Genomic DNA, 23,537 nt, shown 5'->3' with positions numbered 1-23,537 from the left:
CAGCCCCAACTTCCTTGCAATATGGTTTAATCAAACTTCATCTATAAAGCAACAGCACCATCTGCTGATAAAGCTACAGTATGGCTGTTGCATACTCCCAAGGGTGCTGCAGAGCTAGCTGTGTAGTGTATATCTTTGAGTCACAGTGAATAAACTGTACACTGTCCCCGTAAGTGCAAGCCAGCCTCTCTCCGCCTTTCTGACTTTTATAGCTCTGCTAACGAACTGGATCTGACCTACATCACTAGTCCAAGTTCAGCAGACAAAAACACACACACACACACAAAGTGCACCTAAAAATGTAAAATGTGAATGCAACAAAAACAGGTTTGCAAACATGTATCATACTAGTATATTGATGAGAGTTGTTCAGCTTGTGGTGAAGAATAGTCGGAGTTCCAGGGAATTTGTCTGGGTCAGTTCCAAAGGCAAGATCAGCAAGGAGTCCAAAGTCAAAACACAGCAAGTTCCAGAGTTATTAGGAAAATAAAAGGCAGGTGTCTAGGAGCTGGGGCATAGACTTTGTTCCAGCACCCTGGGCCTTCAAAGCCTCACCCAGAATACAGCTGCAAGCTATCACGTAGGCTGACCATATGAAAAGGAGGACAGGGCTCCTGTATCTTTAACAGTTGTATTGAAAAGGGAATTTCTGCAGGTGTCATTTGTATATACGGAGAACCTGGTGAAATTTCCTCTTCATCACAACATTTAAAGCTGCAGGTGCGCTGTCCTCTTTTAAAATGGTCACTCTAGTATAGCTCCTGCAGCTTTAACTGTGATGAGGAAGAGGAAATTTCACCAGGTTCTCCATATGTACAAATGACAACTGCAGAATTCCCTTTACTATGCAACTGTTAAAGATACAGGAGCCCTGTCCTCCTTTTCATATGGTCACCCTAAGCTATGGCCATATACTAGGATGACCATATGAAAAGCAGGACAGGGCTCCTGTATCTTTAACAGTTGCATAGAAAAGGGAATTTCAGCAAGTGTCATTTGTATATATGGGGAACCTGGTGAAATTCCCTCTTCATCACCACAGTTAAAGCTGCAGGAGCTATACTACAGTGACCAGATTTAAAAGAGGGCAGGGCACCTGCAGCTTTAACTGGTGCGATGAAGAGGAAATTTCCCCAGATTGCCCATATATACAAATTACCCCTGCTGAAATTTCCTTTTCAATACAACTGTTAAAGATACAGGAGCCCTGTCCTCCTTTTCATATGGTCAGCCTATATCAGTGCCACCCGAGGAATGGTCTACTCATGACCAAGACCTTGCTCACAAATATATCTTGATTCATGAGGAGTCCTTATTCCTCATTCAGGCCCATCTGCTTCCAACAGCTGGCCAAGCCGTTCTGTGTTCCATGGGGCTAGCTCTGCATCTACATTCAAGTCCAAGAGGGGGATGACTAGATCTTGGCTGGTAGACTGGACAGCCCTCTCACCTGGGAGGCCATGACCCCTTGATCTGCCTCTAGGTCCATCAACACAGGCAGCTCTTCCGTAATGTCCTCCAGGGGGTACATGACAAGAAGTGGGGTTCGCTTGTTGACTGTATACTCGGGGCCAAGCTAGAGTTAAGTGCCTGGAAAAGTTTGCAGTATCTGATTTTCATCATTTAAAGAGCAGCCACAGGGGAACCTGCTTGGGATAAGAGCTACAGTGTGCACAGAGTGGGGGTTAACCCTTTCGACCTGCACTGTTGTCCAGGGAAATATATTCCCCTCCAGCTGCCATTGCAGATCTTAATGAGGTCTTGCTGTGGTGTCTGCTTAAATAACAAAATTCAGGCATTTGCTGGAGGTGCTGTTGCTGGCTCATAACATGCAAATTGGTCCCCAGTTTTGACGGGACGCTCTCCCCACCCACCAGTTTCAAGAGTTCAAATAATGAAAACAGGCTGGGGAAGGCTAGCTGTCCCTCAACAAAGTAGTTTTTGAAGTAGCCTGCACAACTGCCTGCTTCTCTAGGATAGATACAATGGGCTTTGTCGTATTTTCTGTGGCACCCAAAAAATCTCCTCGGATCACTGGGATTTGCCAGTAGCTGCATCTGCTTCCCTTAGATCGGCACTGTGGCAGACTGAGAAAGCCGAAGAGTTGGCGGATGTCATCACAGGCTCAACAGAGCATCTTGCAATACCAATGGTGCCGGAGATAACCCTATCCTGCCAATTTGGCCTGGCAAACAAAAGATCACACGCCAGGTACAGTTTATGGACAAGAAGCAGAGCACGGCTGAGGGCTAAATTCAGTTTCGGAGAATCTCTGGGTGGTGCATTCCAGTGGAGAGCAGGGCCGAAGGCAGAACAGGTTGGGGCCCAAATGCCCGCATGATTCAGTTTAAAGCTCTTACTGTCAGTATCTAAGCTTTAGGAGAGATATTTCAACCTTTGAGAATAGGGGGGGGGGGGATGGGATGCAAAAGTGGGAAGCCCACCAGATGGTCACCCGTAAGGGTAAAGGGGGCATGGCTGCCTGGAAAACCTGAGGGTCGGATTGGCACCTTAGAAGGGCCAAATTTGGCCCAAGTGTTTGAGGTTCCCACCCCTGCAATAGAGGTTTAGGGTTACCAATGCAATGAGCAAAATTATGTACATGTCTTTTATTAGTCCGTTTTAGAGGGGAAGATTTTAAAAATACATAAAACATCATGCCCTTGTATCCCACATACTTTAACCAGAAATAACCACTGGGCCTGTTTCTGCACTCAGTTATCCCAGATTAAAATTTGCAACTATTTTATATCTCCTGATGGTGATTATAATAGTAAAGTTAACTGTTAAAGGGTGTTTAAAGTCACTGTGGTTCCATGGTCTGCACATGGACTGGCGAGATCTGGATTAAGTTCTCCACTTATGTTGATACTCCTTGAGTAGCCTCACATAAGGCTGTGTCTCTCAAGCTTATTTAAAGGTGGTTGTGAGGATAAAATGAGATATCTCCACAGATGTCATTGTGAGCTCCATGAAAGAAAGGAAGAAACAACAGTGACAATCAATCTATTATCTTTAAGAGAGTTTCTTCAAAGAACATGGCCTATTGTGGATTTGAATCCAGATTGGGCAATATTCCCGGAAAGTAGAACGCTTTGGTTTTGAACACAAAAAGTTGAAAAACAGTTAAGAAGGAGAGAACGAATCCTCAAGATGGAATTAACTGGTTGGGTTGTACAGTGGAAAATCCTCCTCTAAAATGGAACCTTTTTGCTGCAGCACCATAACACAGCTTCCCCTCCGGAATGCATCGCCCTCTAGTGTCAACCCTGGGCATTAACCCAGGAAACTAGACTACCAGACATTTCTAGGAAGTGGAGAATTTGTATCTAATGCATAGGGGGCGAGAGTTACCAACCAACTAGAAAAAACAAAACTCCAAAACCCCGACTCTTCTGGACTATAATGATATTTGTCGCTATTTCCTGCCATGTGCAGGAGACGTTTCACTATAAAATGCCCACTAGAGGGCACTATCTTACTAAACTGAATGGGTCACGTGGTCGCTTTCTTCCTGTGTGATTCTGCTCGTTCCTATTGCGGAAGAGAAACAGGAAGCAGAGCGATGGTAATGCGATTCCCACCCACCCCCAGTCTGAAAATCCTCTTATTCTCTCCCACTACCATGCAGGGCTGCCCCAAGGTAATTTAGTGCTTTAATAAATATAAATGGCAGCCTTCTTCCTGGTAATGAACATAGAGTACAATCAACCTGGAAGCTCACCCACACAACCCCAACTGAAACGAACAGGAGTTGCACAAGGGTGCATCCCAGCAGAGACAGATCCGGCGAACTCCGGCTCGGTCATTCTTTAAACCTGTTAAACACATGCCACCTTATCTCAGGTTAACACTGCTTCTGCCTGTAAGGAAGGGGTAAAATCATACTGGGAATGGCTGTTTTTAATATGTTAAATTATTTTATTGTTATGGTTTTTAGGAGCGGAACAGATAAGCGCCAGCTGCATGTGGGCATTCTGGTACATCCATTGAACCGCTTGGGGCAAGGCCGACCGGCCTTGAGCGAAAATTAACATCTCAGGGGAAGGTGTGAAAGATCTTCGAAGGGAGGGGGGAAGGAGCGAGAAAAGTATCTATAAAGAGTATGCTTTTGAAAAGGGTTTTTTGTCCTGAGCTGGGTGACATCATGGCTGGGTGATGTATGGTTTGCAACTTAGTTTTTAGTTTGCTTGGTTTGGGTTCTTATTTGTATCTGCATGTTTTATCAGTTTGAAATGCTAATCCTGTATATCCTACCCTTATCCTGAATAAAATTGGGCTTAACCCTCCAAATTGGGAGCTGTGTGCGTTTGTTCCGGGGATCTGTGCAAAATCCAGTGGAAAGGCCAGCTTTGCTGGGTCGAGCTTCCTTTACATGGTGGGCAGCGCTGGGATTCGACGCAGTTCTGGAGGAACGGAATGCTGGTAGGAAAGGGAGAGCAGAGGTTTGAACCCAAAGTCGAGTAGGCCAGCCGAGAATGGCTCAGAATCAAGGAGCGGTGGCTCCAGGAGCAGAGTTTTTGTCTCAGAGTCAGGGAGCGGAAGCTCCAGGAGTAGAGTTTTTGGGGGCAAACCCTCAAGAAGGAGCGGAAGGGGAGTCCAATCTGTCTACTTTCGAGTGGGGGATGCAAGAGACGCCCGGCTCCGAAGGAGGGGCCCGGAGGCGTCACGCAGCACGACTCTGGAGGCCAGAGGAGCGGGAAAGAGCGTGGTTCGAAGTTGAGCCGAGGATGTCGTTCCCGGCGGCGATGCTGGAAGGGGACACCTCTGGAATGCAAGGCCCGCAGTTGCAGGCGACCCCGGCACTGGCGGTAACGTTGGAAGGGGACAACCGGAGGGTGCAAGTCCCACGGCTATGAGGAACACCGCTGCCGCAACCCCCTCGGCCACCCAGAGAGGCGGAGGGAAATGGCCCAGGTGTGGGGGCCAGGGAGAAGAGTGATGAAAGGAAAGTTCAGCGAATGTACATGGAATGTCTGGAGCTGATGTCCCGCCATCTAAGGATCGTGGAGAGAGGGTGGGGGGGAACCCCAGGGCTGCGTTTTGACTGGCGAGCTTTTCTCATGTATCAGGAAGGGGATGATGTGGGAGCGTTCCTGCCCTTTTCGAAGACACGTGTGACGAGCTGGGGTCTTGCCAGCCCAGAGGATGAGTCTGTTGCGACCACAGGTTACCGGAACTTTGCGAGAAATGATAGCAACCATCCCGCGGGAGCTGCGCCACGACTACCTGTATTTAAAAAACTTGGCTAAGGAGCAGTTTGCCCTTACGGCGGAACATTGCCGGCAGAAGTTTTGTCAGTTGACCCGGAGCCCAAAAGAGACTTTTCCCGCATTCGCCACCCGAATGATGACGGCTATGGAGGCTTGGATGGACACCGAGGGGGTCCGAGACTTGAAGGGAGCCAAGGACTTCATGGCTAAAGAGCAGCTTTATCGCCAGTTCCCGGAGAAATACGATGCTTGGGTGGGGGAAAAGAATCCCCCGACTTTGATGGAGGCGGTGAAAATGGCAGACCGGCTGCAGGCGTTCGAGCAAAAAGGGGCCGGAGGGACCCCGAAGACCCCTGAGAGGCGTCTCGGAGTAGCGGCAGGAGAAAGGAAGACAGCGTGGCTGGGGAAGGAACGTCAGGAGAAAGGAAGTGCGGTTAGCGGAGTGGCAGCGTCCGGAACCCAGATGAGTGGGGAGTGCTTCTACTGCAAGGAGCCAGGGCACCTGAAGAGGGAATGCCCAAAGCTGGCGGCCAAACAGGCGAGTGGAGGCGGAGGGCCAGCCCCACATCTGGTGGTTCGGGCGGCGGCGGCACCAACAACGCTGGCTTCTCCGGCCTGCAATTGGAGCGATGATAGCGAGGGAGAAGTGGCCGACTTGGAGTGGGAGTATATGCATGCCGAGTCTGCAGGGGTGGCCCAGGCCGCAGCAGGCCCCAGGAGTCCCGGCCCAGCGAACGCCGTCTCCATGCGGTTGGTGACCCCGGCCCAGCTCCAGTGGAGTCGTCAGAAATTCTGTGAGTGCGTGGTGGTCAATGGGAGGACAGTGCGGGCTCAGAGAGATACCGGAGCGGACCTTAGTAGCGCCCATGTGGGTCTACTCAAACCCGGACAGAGACTAGCGGGTCGAACCGTAACGGTGACCCCGTACGGAGCGCCTCCATTTGAGGCTCTGCTGGCCCGAGTGAACATCGAGTATCGAGGCTGGAAAGGGGAGCTAGTTATCCTCACGCATACGGAAGGACCCGCCTTCCTCCTGGGCAACGACTTATGTTTTAAAGTTACCCAGTTGGCGGTAACGACCCGGGGGAAAGCCGCCCGACAGCGGGAGACCCAAGGGGAGGAAGAACTGGGGAGCCTAAGGGAGGAGCCCCTAGGCGAGAGACGGGAGGCCCAGACCAGGAGGGATGGGGTACCCCGGAGTTCCAACAAGAGTTGCAGCAGGACCCCTCACTACAGGAGTACCGGGAGGCGGCGGGAGGCCCAGCGGAAGGGCGAGGGAAGGTGGGGACGGCTGTGTTCATTTGGGAATGGGGAAAGCTATACCGTCAGTCCTCCCCCAAAGGAAAGGGGGGGGTGGAGAGGAAGCAACTGGTGGTGCCCACATCCTTAAGGGGGAAGGTGTTGGAAGCCGCACATGAGCGGCTGTGGGGGGGACATTTGGGAATACGCCGAACGTTGGAGCGGGTGATTCGGGATTTTTATTGGCCTGGAGTCGCCCAGGAGGTGCGAGATTTTTGCAGTTCCTGTGAGACGTGCCAACGAGTTGGATTCCCCCGGGACCATCCCAAAGCCCCGCTGCGCCCTTCCCCTATCACGGAGGTGCCGTTCGAAAAGATGGGGGTGGATATTTGGGGACCCTTTAGCCCAGCCACCTGAGCGGGGAAAAAGTATATTCTAACCCTGGTGGACTATGCCACCCGCTACGTAGAGGCAGTGCCGCTTTCGGTCATCTCTGCGCCGCAGGTAGCAAAGGCCATGATGACGATTTTCACCCGGGTGGGTGTCCCCAAAGTGATGGTACATGATCAAGGGGGGAATTTTATGTACTCACTGCTAAAAGAGTTGTGGAGGTTGGTGGGGGTGCACCAGTGTATAGCCGCGGCGTATCATCATGAAGGGAATGGGTTGGTGGAACGGTTTAATCAGACGTTGGGGAAGATGTTGAAAGCCTATGCTGCCAAGCATACGGCGGATTAGGATCAAGCCCTGCCCTACCTTCTCTTTGCGGCCCGAGATGCTAAAAGCGATAGTTTGGGGGTTTCGGCTAATGAGTTGGTTTTTGGATGATAGCTACGGGGCCCACTGTAGTTGTTGCGGGGTGGTTGGGAGGGATGGACCACTCCCACCCCGGTGTCGGTAGTGGAATATATGCAGAACCTCTTGAAGGAAGTGGGGGAGGCCACGCAGGAGAATTTGGCTCAAGCGCAGCAGACCCAAAAGAGGTGGTATGATCGGTAGGCTAGGCAACGGGTGTTTCAGGAAGGAGATAGGGTGTTGGTGTTGAAGCTGCTGAAGCCGGAGAAGCTGGCAGTCAAGTGGGAAGGGCCCCTTGTGGTAGAGAAAAAGTTGAATGAGGTGAATTATTTGCTGAGAGATCCCGAGAGTCAACGCTGTGCCAAGGTTTATCATGTGAATATGATGAAGCTGTTCCGGGAGCGGGGAGTGCGGGTCCACCAGGTGGGGTGGGGAGAGCCGCTGGGCAAAGGAGCGGGGCTGGACGTCTTGGCTAGCTACCGGGGGAAGGAGGGGCTGGCGGACAATCAGGTCCCCGAAGAATTGAGCGCTTTGCAGCAGGAGCAGTTGAAGCGGTGTTTGCAGGAGTTCCAAGAGCTGTTTTCGGGTTTGCCAGGGCGGACGTCGCTAACCACACATTTGATCGATACAGGGAATCATCCCCCTATCCAGTCCCCTCCCCATCGGTTAAACGGAAAGCAGTTGGAGGTTGTTAATAAGGAGATTGAGATGCTAGCCATGGGCGTGATCGGTCCGTTTCTGTGTGGACTTTAGAAAGTTGAACAGTGTGTCCACGGTGGCGGCATACCCCATGCCCCGGACGGACGACCTGATAGAGATGCTAGGGAAAGCTAAGTTCATTTCCACCCTAGATTTGACCAAGGGATATTGGCAGGTGCCGCTAGATGAGGATGCTGCTTTGAAATCGGCTTTTTCAACCCCCCGGGGCCACTACCAGTTTACGATTCTTCTGTTTGGGCTCTCAAATGCACCGGGGGGCTTCCAGAAACTTATGGACCAGGTTCTGGACGGTTTGGGGGCTTTTTCGTGCGTTTACCTGGATGATGTGGCAGTGTTTAGTGAGATGTGGGAACAGCACCTATTGCATTTGGCGCAAGTGTTGAGCCGGCTGCGAGAGGCTGGGTTAACTGTGAAGGCCTCAAAGTGCCAGTTCGGAAGAGGGGAAGTAACCTATCTGGGCCATAGAGTGGGACAGGGAGCATTGAAACCTATGGAGGCCAAGGTGGAGGCAATCCAGCAGTGGCCCGTCTCACGGACCAAGAAGCAGGTCCAGTCCTTTTTGGGGCTGGCGGGATATTACTGGAGGTTTGTCCTGAACTTCAGCCAGTTGGTGGCCCCTCTAACCGAGTTGTGCTGAAAGAGGCAGCCGACAAAGGTGCAGTGGACCGGGGCGTGTCAACGAGCGTTTGACGGCTTAAAGGAAAAACTTAAACAGGCCCTGGTACTCCGGGCGCCCGATTTTGACCGCCCCTTCGTGGTACAGATGGACGCCTCCGAGGCGGGTTTAGGCATGGTGCTGTTACAGAAAGGAGAGGAGGGGCTGCTGCAGCCCGTGGCATTTGTTAGTAAAAAGCTTTTGCCCCGAGAGCGGGTTTTGGCGACAATTGAGAAAGAGTGCTTGGCTATAGTATGGGCGGTGGGGAAATTGCGGCCATACTTGTGGGGGCGGCCCTTCCAAATTCAGACGGATCACTCCCCGCTTTGCTGGCTGGCGCGTGTAAAGAACACTAACCAGAAGTTGTTGCATTGGAGCTTGGCTCTTCAGGATTTTGATTTCACCATCTCCCACATTAAGGGCAAAGAGAACGTAGTAGCAGATGGGCTATCCCGAAGCTTCAGCCGGGAAGGGGAGGGAGGATTGGGAGGGGGGGACGAACCCCTGCCCCTGAGTGGGCACAAAAGAAAGAATAACAAAAGGGGTCAATGTGTAACCAAATAAGAGTGCAATTGAGGTGGCATTTTCTAGAAATGCCATCTTAAGGGGGGAGGTGTAAGGAAGGGGTAAAATCACACTGGGAATGGCTGGTTTTAATATGTTAAATTATTTTATTGTTATGGTTTTTAGGAGCGGAACAGATAAGCGCCAGCTGCATGTGGGCGTTCTGGTACATCCTGGAACCGCTTGGGGCAAGGCCGACCGGCCTTGAGCGAAAATTAACATCTATGGGGAAGGTGTGAAAGATCTTCGAAGGGAGGGGGGAAGGAGCGAGAAAAGTATCTATAAAGAGTATGCTTTTGAAAAGGGTTTTTTGTCCTGAGCTGGGTGACATCATGGCTGGGTGATGTATGGTTTGCAACTTAAGTTTTTAGTTTGCTTGGTTTGGGTTCTTATTTGTATCTGCATGTTTTATCAGTTTGAAATGCTAATCCTGTATATCCTACCCTTATCCTGAATAAAATTGGGCTTAACCCTCCAAATTGGGAGCTGTGTGCATTTGTTCCGGGGATCTGTGCAAAATCCAGTGGAAAGGCCAGCTTTGCTGGGGCGAGCTTCCTTTCCACTGCCTACCAGCAAAGATTTGCTATTGTTATCATTTCATCAGACACAACTACCATCCTCCAGAGACCAGAAACCCATTGGCCTCAATGTGGAATGCATTTTAGAGGCACTTTAGGAACCTGGTGTTATACATGTTTATTTCAAAGTCAGGCTTGTTGAATTCAATGGGACATACTCCCAAGTACGTGTGTAAAGGATTGCAGTTTTAGTTTGTACAGGGAAATGGAGAGGTCCAGCACTCCAGAATCCTTTTCAAGACACAGGGATTCTTCAGCAGAGAAATTGGTGTGGAGAGAGAAACCCAGAATATAGGAAGGTCGCAACTCTTGGATGTATTTAGACTACCCTGCTTGTTATTCAGTCCTCAGCCCTGACTAGCATATACTTTGGGGCTGTTCACACAACATGCTAACCCAAACTCAGTAGTTAAGTGTGGGCTGTTGTTGAACCATGGGTTAGTATGAACCCAGGACGTTTTCCAAAGGGTGGCTTGTTAACTATCCTGAACAACCTAACAACAAAACATGGGTTTAGGTGGATTGTTTGAGAAAAATAATCCACACTACATGGTCAACACGCCACATTGCAGAAAATGTCCTAGGTTCAGACAACACACTAACCCATGGATCAACAATAACCCATACTCAACCACTGAGTGTGGATTAGCAGATTGTGCAAATCCAGTCTTTATCTCGATGAAGAGAAGAAGGCAATTTTCAGTGATTTGTACTGACTTTCTACTAATTCTTACAAAGGTGTCCCCATTGAGGCTTCAAACGAACCAAACCATGGTTTAGGTATTTGGTATTATTCAGCAGGTGTTCCAACTGATCAGGGTTGCATTTATTCAATACAACAGTTTGCTATTTTGGGAACCATTGCCTCTTCCCTCATGTGACCCCAGGCAAAGAGAATCTCAACCCAAGCAGGAGAGGCAGTCCGCCTAGTGCCATTTAAGAATTTGTCAACCTGGAAAAGTTAGTTACATAAAAGGGGCTTAACTCCTCTTTGCAAACGTCTGAACCAAGCCGTCTCTCAAGCACTCCCAAAAACGACACTGGAGCCAAACAACTGTCATTTAATTTTTAACTTTTTTAACATTAAGACAGTTCTAACAAATTCATTCCTTGTTCACAAAAGAGAAATTATATTAAATAATTTCTGCCAATAAATAACATTTTTCACCATTCTTCTTTAAACGTAACTAAAAAAAAAAAAGAAGAGCAAGAAAAAGGAAGGAGGCAATGGGCAAACATCACTTCAGAATCAAGAACCTCAGCCCTCACCACCCATTCCTGGGGGTTTGCAATTCCACCTTGTTTGGGATGAGCAAAGCTGGCCAGGTGCTCTGGAGTAGGTTGCAGAATCGAGCTGGATTAGCTAAGTCAGGGAGAGGTGAGTGGGCTGCGGCACCATGGCAGGAGAGGTTCTCTTCAAGGAGGTGAAAGCACCTTTGTTCCTGAAGTTTGGAAGACCCATTGTGGACTCCCCTCCTTGTTACATGCACCTTGCTTTTTATCATGCAAGATAACGATTTAAAAAATAAAAGGCTGCTTTTAGGCAACCTCACAGTTAAGGGGGCAGTGCACACAGCCATGAATACTCTGGAATCTGATGGGCTGGCGGGTTGTTTTCTTGGCTTTTTGTTTCTTTAATTTTTTGCCGCTGCCATCGCTCAAGATTGTCCCTGGAATTAAAACACCACCACCACAACAGAGGAGAATGGAGTGGGAGGGGTGGGAAGAGGAGGAGTAAGACCCCTTATGGCATTTACATCTCCAAGGAAGGTGGAATGGGACAATCGACCCAAGTCGGTTTCCCCAGTACTTGCACGTAATTTTTAACACACACACCCCGCAATCCAGCACCGTTTTGAACACCAAATTCTCCTCTTTACAGGCATAACATGGGACGGCAGCACTTGCATGCCACAACCGGGATGCCACTTTTTAACATGGTTAGTGGAGGCCCCTTCTGGAGCGCTGGATCTTTGGGTTGCTATCTTATGACCGGAGATCACTCTGAGGGCTGCTGTATGTGCAAACATCCCCATCTCTTCATCATGGCTAAGAGATCAGGAGCCGGTAAGGAACATCACGCTTCCTTCCCCTAATCCCTGCCCTCTCTTGTGCGAATTCTGCATGCACTCACGGTCCTTCACCACAGTTAAGGCAGAAGTTGGGCCCAGTCTTCACTGTGGTTAACATGTACCAAGGTGCTCTCCCCAGCTTCTGTATTCTGTTTAAAGGACCAAGAAATGTCACATTGGCTTTAGTGAAGCCGGGGCCAACTCCTCGCCAGGAAGGGGCTGTGTCTCTCTTTCCCAGGTCAAAAGAAAAGCAGGCAAGCGTTAAGGCTTCAGTGCTGATCATTGGAAGCTGGTGTCAACTCTGCATTTCCAACTCTTTGCTAAGGGGGCTGAAGGAAAGGGAGAACTGGAGACGGAAAGAGAGAGAAAAGGGAACTCAAAGGGAGGAGTGTAGATGTCAAGAGTTTGCTCCTCTTCCAGGCCAAGGTCTGCCCCTTGTCACCCACTTCGCTGTTTTTAAAGTATCAGGAATTTCACTCACTCCTTCAGGAAAAAGGGAGGCAGGCAGCTGAAGACGTATTACAGAATGATCATTACCTAATGGGGGGGGGGGAAATGAATGCCCCCTCCCCCAAACCATGCCACTGCTCACCCCAGCCCCCCTCCAGATCACTGCTGCTGTGCTGAGCGAACAAGAAGCCCCAGTGCTACCGTTCCCTTAGCAACCAGAACCTAGGCTTGGCCTGACAGCCAGTGGTCTTTCTGTGCGGAACATAGGATCTTTAAATTGAGGGCATCGGAGTGATCCTGAAAGGAAGGGAAAGGACCCAGAGCTCCTGCCTGTGGAAGTGAACATCTCCTCCTGCCTCAGAAATGACACTTCCTTGGAACAGCTGCTCCAGCAGAGACTGGGGCCTCTCTGTGACAGAACTTGGGGCTGCCTGGCACTGGCATTTCAGAAACCGTCACACCGCCCGTTTTTCAAATGTGGTGCAATCCAAGGAGGCGAGTCTATTTTGTGGGCAGGAGGGAGACCAGGTGGATAGATCATTCCAGGTCTCCAGAGCAAAAACCACCACACCAGGAAAGCAGTGGCTTTAGGGTCACCATTTTACTCGAGAGGAGAAAAAGGAAAATGGGGTATAAAGAGATGAAGGAGCTGCAGGATGTACCTAGCCAGTCTGCAAGGAGAAGCCAAGAGCCTGGTATTTTAGGGCCCATGGGCCTTTTCAATTTAAATAAAAAAGCAGGCCGTGTGCAAAATTACAACTGTCCAGTAGGCAAAGAGGGTCACGTGTACACCATTGCCAAGAATTAACATTTCCCAAAAGCGATGAGCAGGGAGACGTTGGCTGTATCTTCCTGACACCAAGAAAAAATGAGACATGAAAGGATCCAGAATTCTGTGGCTGAGATTCAGGTGATATGGTTGCCTTGATGGCTTCCACGTGGCTCCCTGGGATATATGAAGACTTCCATCCAATCCACGGTTGGGCTTCCACACAGATTGACATAATTCATAATCCCTCCCACGCACCCACCTGGGAGGTCCATCATTTGCATGTTATGTAAATGAACAAGGAAGGCCCAACCCCCTGGGTGGAAGTTTTGACATATTCCCAGAAGCATCATGAGAGCAGGCGGAAAGGCTGCAGCCGCATTGCCCAAAGTACGTGCCATGAAGGTGCAAGTTCCCTTCACTCTGGATGGTCCATAAGAGTTTGCATCTCTCAGTCTGGAGGCCCTCCACATCAGGCCCTCTTAGCGCAAGGGCAGCGGTTCCGACCCCCGCTGTGAAAGGAGGCATGCACAGTTTAACGCAAATAAAATTCACACAGTTTCAAAGCAGCAGTTGATGTAAAAAGGGTGGCAATGAGGACATAACCCACCCACCCACCTCTGCTCTGAAATGCAGATAAACCCACCAATGTCATAATTCTGAACGAGGAGGCTTCTGAACTGGGGAAAGAAGTGACATCCTTTGGAGGTTCTGCCCTGACCTGCGCTGCCTGATTGTTCCATCTGATGAAGCCAGAAGAGGGTGGACGAAAGAATTGCTGGTGGAAGACCAATTCAAACATACCACAAACGGAGGCGGGGGAACTAAGTGAGGTAATCCCAAGGAGAAGGCATCTGCACCTCCTTCCAACAAATGATCAAGTTTGGATTAAAAACGACGCCACCAACATCACCATGGCCTGGTTTCCATCAAAGTTAGAATAACGGAAACGTATCAGTCTCATTAATCCACACTCAGGGGTCCCTTCGTCAATGCACAATCCATCTGTTCAGTTGCTGTTCTTTGGCACATTATAACACCCCCTCCCTGCTTCCAACTCGGACTGAAAACACATATCCATCACAGAACAAAGACCTCTGGCTCCAGCTGCTGACCAATCACTGGTTCTACTCCTAAATTTGCTCTTCTCAAGTCTTCAGAGGGTTCCCCGTGCAGGGCCATCTGGCCATTAACTTGCATGTTTAAAAAGAGAATGGGTCACCCCAACTCTCCTAAGCTTTAACTACCACCCCAACTTTCCACCTGCAACATCCACCCACGTGTGTCCTTCTTCTTGCTGAGAAAAGATACTTCCCTTCCTTACAGAATGCTACTCATGAGTCACCCCAAGGACAATTGCGGGCTTTGATTAAAGCCTGCAGTAAACACGTTCCCTGCATTTGTAAAAACCCTTGGTGGGTTTTAAAATACTTGGCAAACAACAAGACGGAGATATTCAGTCAACTGAGCAATCATGCCGTCAAGGTTTTTTATCCTTTGAGGAAGAGGCAAGCTTTGCTTTGCCAGATGCAAACTTGAATTAAGGGATCTGTGCCTGCCCACAAACACCCTTTTCACAGATAGCGTGAAGCAGCTGTCACTTCTACGAGCTTGGGGCAGCGAGAGCGGAGGACGCAGTGGTGGCTCCTGTTCACAGCAATAACAGCTGGCTGACTTTTCCAAGTCCAACCTGCAGGGAGATGCAGGGTTGAGCAGAACATGGTAGGAGTGCAGGCTCCCAGCCCCTTGAGCTAATGCGGACGGAAGATGCTTTGATCATGGAAATTCAGCCCACGCTTGCTGGCCAAAATGCCAACGACTCCAGCGTCATACGAAAGGTAATTTCCCCAATTATTATGGAGGCTGAAGAATCAGCAGCTCTTACTGGTTGATTGTGCCCCTGAGATTACTGAGAAGCCTTTAGTACTCAGCTTAAGAGAGCTCTGTCCATTTTCATGCAGAAGCCATGCATAGGTCTTCTTTTAGGTCTGCTGGTCCTCTCGGAGTCCAACGGACACCCCCAACCAAGCATGCATTCCTAGCTTGAGCGGGTTTTCCACCTGTCCTCATACCCCAAGGCTGGGCAATGCGGGTGGTATGATCCAGATAAAGGAAGCCAGTTCTATTGGTGCAGAACTCCACCCCAAACTGTACCTTCTTCCTACAGCTCACATTTCCCACACCACTCACAATTCTAAAACTGGGAATGCAGGAAGCCCCTGGACAGGCACAGCTCAGAACTATTTTCTGCTGGGGCTCACATTATGAAGCCATTTTAGTGCAGTGCGTGTGAAAGGCAGGATGTGGGAAGAAGGGCAAGGGCCTCTTTCTCAAAATACTAATCTCATACAGGTTTTCACATTAAAATCACAACTCCAGGACAATCTGTGCAGGTTGTTTTTGCACGGAGAAGCCAACATAAATCCCACCTGTGTGATGCTGATGCATTTATGGTTATGTGCCTGGAAAATACAAGCAGCCAGATGGGTGGACGCAAAAGAGCGAGCGAGCCAGAGAGACTTTCAGATGAATGGAGGCCACAGGATCACATTCATCAAAGCCCACCCATTGGTTTATTCCAAGAGATTTTTTTATTTCTCTGCTGAAACCAGATTCCCGAAGGGAAAAGCAATGGGAACATTTGAGGAGGCAGAGAGAGAGAGAGAGAAAGAGAGGAGATGGGAGAGTTTCATTCCCCAGTTCCAGCAATTTATCTGGAGCTGGATTTCAACATTTGCTTCTAACACAGGGTCCCAAAAAGGAGAATCTACCAATTGCCCTATGCAACATGCCTTTAATAGAAGTCAACTGCTGGAGCATCGGATGCTGTGAGGAATAGAAGGGGGGGGGGGAAACAGCAAAAGCTGGGAGAAGAATGTCGTTTTCAAATCAAAGATGCCACTTTTTAAAACGAGGATAGGTTAAAACGGTTCCAATGACTCAGACAGGAGAGTCGCCCTGGGCTGTTTTCTGCTTCCCTCCCACAACACAGGCTCCTTCCCTTTTGGCAGGGAAGGGGCCATCTGTACAGAACAACACTTTATATATGCACTAGTATTTAGACCCATTCCTAAATTAAAAAAAAGATGACTTCTTATATATTGAACATAAAATTTAAAAAACTTACAAAATGGTCACCTCTCTTACAGAATGGATGCAAACTGGATTATGGATGTGCCTCCAGGCTAAGTTGGTTTCTCCCCCCCCTCCCCCCACTTCATAATAAATAAATAGAATTCGTTAAGTTTTGGATCCTTTAGTGATACAGACTGGGCGGCTTGAACTGTTACTGGGCTTTCTTCCCTGTCCCGTTCTTTTCCGCAGAGTTTGTTGAGGTCAAGTTCACCGGCCCATCTGGGTGCTTTGAATCCTTGCGGGGCGGCATGCGCTCGTTGACACGATCTAGCCCCCTGGCTTCTTCAAAGCTGCGAATCTTATGCTGTGGCGAAAATCCACGGATGGCTAGAGTAAGGGGAGGAAGGAGGTGGAAATGAATTGGTGGCATTTCCAAGGCTGGTTTGCTGAACTGCGTGTTCGCACGCCACTCCGCTACTAAGCAGGATTGTGGCTACAGAGCATGTGTCTGACTTTGGGAGGGCACTGGGATTGTTTAAAAAACATTTGGTGCGGAAAGCTATTTCACCACTTACGTGAAAAGACAGGCTGGAAACTGCTTTGTTTTTTTCCCCTCCAGAGTTGAAGACGTTTTGAAAGAGGGATTTCTGCTTGTAGTGTGCACGTTCACCCCACTTTGGTCTTTTGTGAAACTGATTTGATTAGTTTTTATATTGCTTCGAAAACTTCCCATAGCTGTTTGACCAGAAGCATCCTTGGGTGGAAAGGACATACATGTACCCACTATGAGAAGAGAGGCCCTCTCAAACTGCCTTCAACTCTCTTAAACCCAATTGTCTGTCTCCAGCATAAATAGTTTCTAGGCAGAACTACTAGCGTAAGGGTGGTCTTCCTAGTATTTGGCTTTCACTCAGCACAGTCCCACATCTAATCTTGGCAAGTCAGACATGTGCTCAATAATCGAGGCATTAGTGCAGTGAAACAGCAGCATACTTTTGAAAGCTGAAAAACATAAAACCAAAATAATAGTGAGGACTAAATCATAGTGACGTACTGCAGCACAACACCACAAACACACAAAACACCACAAAAAGGGAGAATGAACTAATCGTTGGATCAAAAAAGCAGTCTGGTATATATTTTAAATCTTGCATGACCAGGAACTGAATGCAAAGGAAAGCGTCAGATATGGCAAAGCCCTTCACCCATTAAGTACAGCCTTGTGCTCGCCATCACTTCCAAGCTGAGCACAAGAGCTCCTCCGGCAGATTGCTTTCAACAGAAGAGCTAGCTGGATTTACAACGGTTAATTTTGCTGCCGAGTATAAATTCCGCTGAAGACACCAATTTTGCCCAGAGACTCTTGCCACAGCATTGTTGCAAATGAGAAGCAGAACAATTTGGTTAATCCCATATTACAGCTTTAACAAGACCATCCAAGGAGAAGGTCAACGTCGGGAAGCAGAAGACCAGGACAGAGGCTTCCTAGATGTATTCTGAATGTGCGCCCCACTTACTCGGAGTGCCATGAACAGCATCATGTTCAGCAAGAACAGAACCAAGATGTGCATCCTGTGAACTGTCTCAAGGCTTTAGGTTGCCCTCTGCAGGGCAGATTGTGTTGAGGGCACTGATTCTGGAGTGCCCTTCCAGCACCTACAGAGAGCCGGATGTAGCGGGCGCAAAAGCCCTGGGCTCAATTGCTGTCATCTCTGCAGTGAAAAAGAGCTGGGGTGATTTCTGCCCCGCCCCCAGAACTCTGACAGCTTTTGCTAGTTTTAACAGATAATAGTGGGATAGATGGACTAAACCATCAGATCATTTAAGGCATCTCTATGAGATCCTAACGATATAGGGCGGGATGCAAATGTTTTAAATAAAATAATAAAATAATTAAATGGAGCCAGTGTGGTGTAGTGGCTAAAGTGCTGGACTGGGAGTCAGGAGGTCCGGGTTCTAGTCCCCACTTGGCCATGGAAACCCACTAGGTGACTTTGGGCCAGTCACAGACTCTCAGCCCAATCTACCTCACAGGGTTGCTGTTGTGAGGATAAAATGGAGGAGGATTATGTATGCCACCTTGGGTTCCTTGGAGGAAAAAAGGCGGGATATAAATGCAATAATAAATAAAATATCTGAATCTATCTTTCATGGAGGCCATTCCAGACAAAGACAAAATGGAGACTTGTATGATGCTTCTGGCATGCGAGGTGCCCTTTGCATGGTGGCACCCTAGGCAGCTAACATGTTTGCTTGGGTTGAGCCAGCCCCAATTCTGTCGCAGTGATGCAGCATTCCCAGGAGACTCAAGGGATGGAGCCAACTCCAGGCGGTAGTTCTGAAGCCAACGGAGAATGGTAGGCTTCACCCACATAAAAGGAAAAGCCACAGCAAGGAGCATTACACCACCATGGCTGCTTCAGACTTATCCTCCTTCCAGTCCCAACACTATGATGAAGACCAGCCAGGAGAAGCAGTCATAACAGGGCCGAGAGTTGCAAGGATGCCTTTGAGCTCTTGCTTGGGCGGACCCCAGGGGTGGAGGGTATGCGCTAGGGCCAGTGTTCCTTTCCCTTTCAGCTCCCCTCCACTTCTGGTGATGCAAGAATAAAAGGCTTTTGTACTGCAGACAATAAAGCTCTTGGGAGGGGGAAAAAAAGATTAAAAAACACACAAAACCATCCCGGTTCTCGCAAGATTCTAGCCATACCTTCCCGTGCCTCTACTGCTTCTACTGTGGCTGTAATACAGAAGGAACAGTGGCATGCAAAAATGAAGACAGAAAAGAGTGAGTGAATGTAACAACACCACGGCCATTTGAGAACTACAAACCCACACCCACACCCAAGTCCCAGCAGCAGAGGATTCGGAAGATGGCCAGCCAGCAGAGAAGGACAGCAATGGGGCAGAGACACAGATGGGCATTTAGCTTCTCTTACACAAAAAGGCTGCTAAATGTCATTGCACCAAGACCCATGAAAACAGCACATAGGAGCATACAACAGCACCCTTGGCGGCAGCTTCTTCCACAAGTGCTTGGACTGGGGAACAACACCCCCTTGTCACCTCACACTCCTGCATTTAATTAGCAGCTGCAGTCGCCGTCAGCAGAATGTTGCTAGAGCTAAGCAACATTTCCCAGAACTGGGTTCCCAATAAGAAAGGACGTTTGATGCCAGTATAGCCCATGAAGGTAGTTTCTGGACATGCCAGCTCTTGCTAGAGCTAAGCAACATTTCCCAGAATTGGGTTCCCAACAAGGCAAACAGTTTTATGCATACAAGTTAACTTCTAAAATAAATAAAATAGGTAATGTCTGGGCAACTTCATCACTGGGCCATTCCTGCACCCTGGGCTGGTGTGGATCCAAACTGACAGTCAACCAGAGCACTGTGATTTGCCATCGGCCATGCTAGCTTAATGGAACGTCCATGTTCCTCTGAATAGGCTTGTGAACAGTGTCGAGCCAACCACTAGTGAGGGCTGTTGTCCTCACACTCTGCTTGTGAGCTTCCAAGAGGTATCTGGCTAGTTGCTGATGGAAGTAAAAAGCTGGGCTAGATGGATTGCTGGTCTGATCAAACAGGGCGACTCTTAAAAGAGTCTTATGCTTTTGGCCCAACAACCTTTGCTGGAATGCTCTTTTCACATGTGGCGTCAAAGGGCTGCATTTAAAAGGATGGAGTGTTGGAGAAATACAACTACTGCTACATGCACAAAAATAAGTCTATAACCCACAAGGACCATGCCTCCAGGCTGGTTGTTGCTCAGACCTGTACTCTGTAACATCGTTCAAACAGAGAGAGTTGACCTCAGGTGTAAAACCATTCAGGAACTGTGTTCTGGATCCAGTGCTCTAGAGAGTGGGGTGAAAGGGGCAAATATATGGACATATTTGGGAAATCAAAGTTGCAGTTGCGCTCTACTGAAAAGGACATCAGAAGGGCAGGGTGAAAGACTGAGTCCTTCCAGAAGGATCCAGCTGTGGATGATTCCCGTTTGACAAAGGAGTCCTGACACAAAAGCTGCTCAAGTCTGAGATACTTCTATCCACCTTTGGGGATACTTTGCTATTTGCAGAGCATCAACCTCCTCTGAGTCTGTGTTTGATCATCCCCAAGACTTCTCTAGCACACAGTACACAGCTTCTATGCCAGATTACTTGCAAGAGCTGGCATGTCCAGAAACTACCTTCATGGGCTATGCTGGCATCAAACATTTTTTTCTGGTTGTTGGAAAGCAGCTTGAACTCTCTGGCATTGTATATGTGATTGATCTAAACTCCTCCTCAGTGCTGGAACTGTTGAAGGTAAGCAGCCTCTATACCTGAGTAGAGCATCCTTGGTGAGAGGCTCTTCAGATATAAATGGGTAACGTCTGGCCCACAGACCTAATCTGGCTGGCTGGCTGGGGTCCCCAATCCAACCCGCAAAGCTTCCTGGGACAGGCATGCCCCCTTCCTGATGTCAGCACTAAGGAAGGCTAGCACTAGCAGGCCAGCTCTCATCTCCAATCCCTTATCGGAGATAAGAGGAGGGTTTCCCATGCTAGCACTGGCAAGGGAAAGCCCACTCAAATCTCCAACCACTGACAAGGGGGAAGAGACTCCAATGTTGTCAGAGGGTTGGGCTGTCCCCTGACATCATCCGGCCCCTGGTGGGTGTCCCAGGAGCTTCCCACCCTGTCTTAGGGTAGAGCAATGATACATCAGATTCTATTTTCTGAGGTAGGGGTGGGAGCTGGATTACAACACTAGCATACTCCTAGAGCACAGGCATTTTAAAAGAACATCACAGAGCCCAGAGATTAATGATAAAGGAAGGGAGTCCCTTCTTCCTGTAACAAGAATGAATTTATTTAGGGGAGAATGAATTCCTCCCTGAAAAGAGCATTGGATCTGAAAGCCCTAGGCTGAAAACACTGCTGAGTCACAAGTCCTCTCGTACAACCTTGGGCTGACTTGCCAGCTCTGAACCTCAGGCTTCCGTCGAGCATGGCAATGCTTCTGATCTACCTCACCGAACTGCCGTGAGATTAGCATGAGAGGAAGCACCTTTGCAGAACAGCAAGGCTGAGAGACTATTTTGGCAGAAGAGCCAATATAAGCTGAATGATCAGAAGCTCTTACAAAAAGGCAATTTGAACGGAGACACAGACCTGGGAATGGAAAGCAGGGCGAAGAGAGCTCATGCTTAGGGAACTGTACAAGGGGGACAGAATTCAAGCAACGAAGAAAGAGGCAGGGAGGTGCAAAGTTAAGGGCTGGTTGGAGGATGAGGAAGGGAGAATTTCATGCAGAGGACAAAGTTTGTGTGATGCTTCAATGTGATGGAGAAACAAGAAGAAAGCAACAGGAAAAGGTGTTCTAGGTGGTCATTGCGCTTTTTGAAATTGAAGCGCAAAGAGAAACTGTAAAGATGCAAAGCTCAGCAAAACTCAAATGTTTTATTTTAGTTTAATGCACCACCTGGGTGCGAGGTGTTTATAGGTAGATGGAAAACCTGATGCAGCAACAGTTTCCCACGTTATTAGACATTCATCAGTCACGGAAGAATATGGTTCCCTAAGTCTGACCTATTGCAAAACTCAAGCAAGCAGGTGTAAAGGGAGCTCTTGACAGCTACTTCATCATCTGCTGATTTCTTGTTCCATTAAAGAAAAGACGCTGAACTGCCTGAAAAAGGGAGTTCTCCCTCCCCGTGAGAAAGGAAGTTCCACAATCTTGGGAAACTACCACTTCCTTCGGCCATGCAGGACTCTGATAGAATTTTCTTCCCTCGTGCAAAGCAATTTGGGGCACACCAGGAAGTCATTGAATACCAATGGGAAAGGAAACTGGGCTGGTTCAATGCCAGGCTCAAATGCTGGCAGCAGAAAAGGATTAACTCACTAGATTACAGGGTTCCCTCTAGAGACACATGTTACTATAACTCATTTCCTGACTTGCAGCCAGTCACGATTCCCCACAAAGCTGACCTACAATGGCTTATTGCAAGTTTGATCAGTGCTATCCTCAGCAGATTAGCAGTCTTTGATACTTTTTAAGGCCCCCTCCACTCCTATATGCATACTGCTTCAATATAGGAAGAAACATGTACAGCGTTACAGAGGAATGCATGGGCATATTTCGTTGCACGCACAGGGTAAAATAGAAAGTATGTGTTTGGAGCTTGGCATCTTGGGGCTGTGATAGGTAGCGCAATGAAAACACCAATGGGTGTTTGCTGTGAAAAATGGCCAATTCCATACCGTGGATCTTCACGAAAGGAATGGAAAATAAAATTACCAATATCATAATGCCTTTATATAAATCAAAGGTGTGATCCCATTTGGAATACTGTTTATGGCTCAGATCACTGCATCTCAAAAAGGATATTGCCAAGCTGAAAAGGTCAAAATGATCAAGGGGCTGGAGCAACTCCCCCATGGGGAAACGTCACAACGTTTGGGGCTTTTAGCTTAGAAAAATGGCGAGTAAGGAGGGGCATGACAGCAACATATAAAATTAAGCATGGGGAAGAGAAAATGGATAGAGAGATTTTTCTTTTCTCCCTCTCTCCTAATACTAGAATTTGGCTAGAGTCATCCAGCGAAATTGAATGGTGGGAAGCTCAGGTCAGATAAAAGGAAGTACAGCTTAACACAGTTCATAGTCAAACTGTGGAATTCGCTACCAAAAGATGTAGTGATGGCCGCCAACTTAAAACAGCTTTAAAAGGGGATTAGACACATCCAGGACCAGGCTATCAATGGCTATTTAATCATGATGGCTATAGATGACCTCCAGTACCAGAGGCAGTATGGCTCTCAATGCCAGTTCCTGGGGACCATGCATGAGGGGTGCTGTTGCACTCATGTCCTGCTCGTGGGCTTCCAAATAGGCACCTAGCTGGCCATTGCGCAAACAGAACACTGGACTAGATGGGCCTTTAGTTTATTATAACATTGTTCCTATATTCTTTAAAAAATTAAACTTATCTGCAATTTGCCAATGTTTCAAATTTAGTCCGGTTCTGAAAATGCAATCCCACTTCAAAATTATGAAAGCTGACGATTTTAGATTTATTGACATTTGTTTACTTTGGTCTTGGCAGGCAGCGAGTACAAAAGAGCATAAGCTGTCAACTGACAAATACCCAATCATACTGGAAGGGAACAACCTTCTTTAAAAAGAGAGAATATGCAGGTGGATTAATGTTTTGTTGAAAGGTTTTTAATAGCTTAAAGAGTTTAATTGCATTTAATTGTTTTCTGTAAGCCACCTTGAGGATCTTTCCAGGATACAAAGAAATTAAATACTATGGTAGGCCAACAGTGAAATATGGCTTTGAAATACTCAGTATGTCACCATGTATCTCAGAGAAGGATTTTTAGGAGCAAATGCATTTCAGCTGTAGTAGCTTAAAG

At 48.2% G+C, this 23,537-nt stretch overlaps 1 protein-coding gene across 4 annotated transcripts in view; it reads right to left on the bottom strand.

Moving 5' to 3' along the window:
• Positions 1-11,259: 11,259 nt before the first annotated feature.
• The window catches only part of PPP3CC (protein phosphatase 3 catalytic subunit gamma), a 98,740-nt gene continuing 86,462 nt past the window's right edge, over positions 11,260-23,537 (bottom strand). For 2 of the 4 annotated variants that reach the window (XM_063138940.1, XM_063138941.1), the window contains 2 exons: positions 18,841-18,870; positions 11,260-16,517 (listed from right to left, as the gene is read on the bottom strand). In XM_063138940.1, coding sequence (XP_062995010.1) covers positions 16,342-16,517; positions 18,841-18,870 — 206 coding nt within the window. In that variant the 3' untranslated portion in view covers positions 11,260-16,341. The remainder of the gene's footprint in view (positions 16,518-18,840; positions 18,871-23,537) is intronic. The other 2 variants (XM_063138942.1, XM_063138943.1) reach the window with 1 other exon arrangement.

This window comes from Elgaria multicarinata, chromosome 12 (assembly GCF_023053635.1).
Source record: "Elgaria multicarinata webbii isolate HBS135686 ecotype San Diego chromosome 12, rElgMul1.1.pri, whole genome shotgun sequence".
NCBI classification, from domain to species: domain Eukaryota; kingdom Metazoa; phylum Chordata; class Lepidosauria; order Squamata; family Anguidae; genus Elgaria; species Elgaria multicarinata.
Note: the sequence above shows the minus strand (reverse complement) of the source record. Positions and strands in the feature narration are given on the sequence as shown.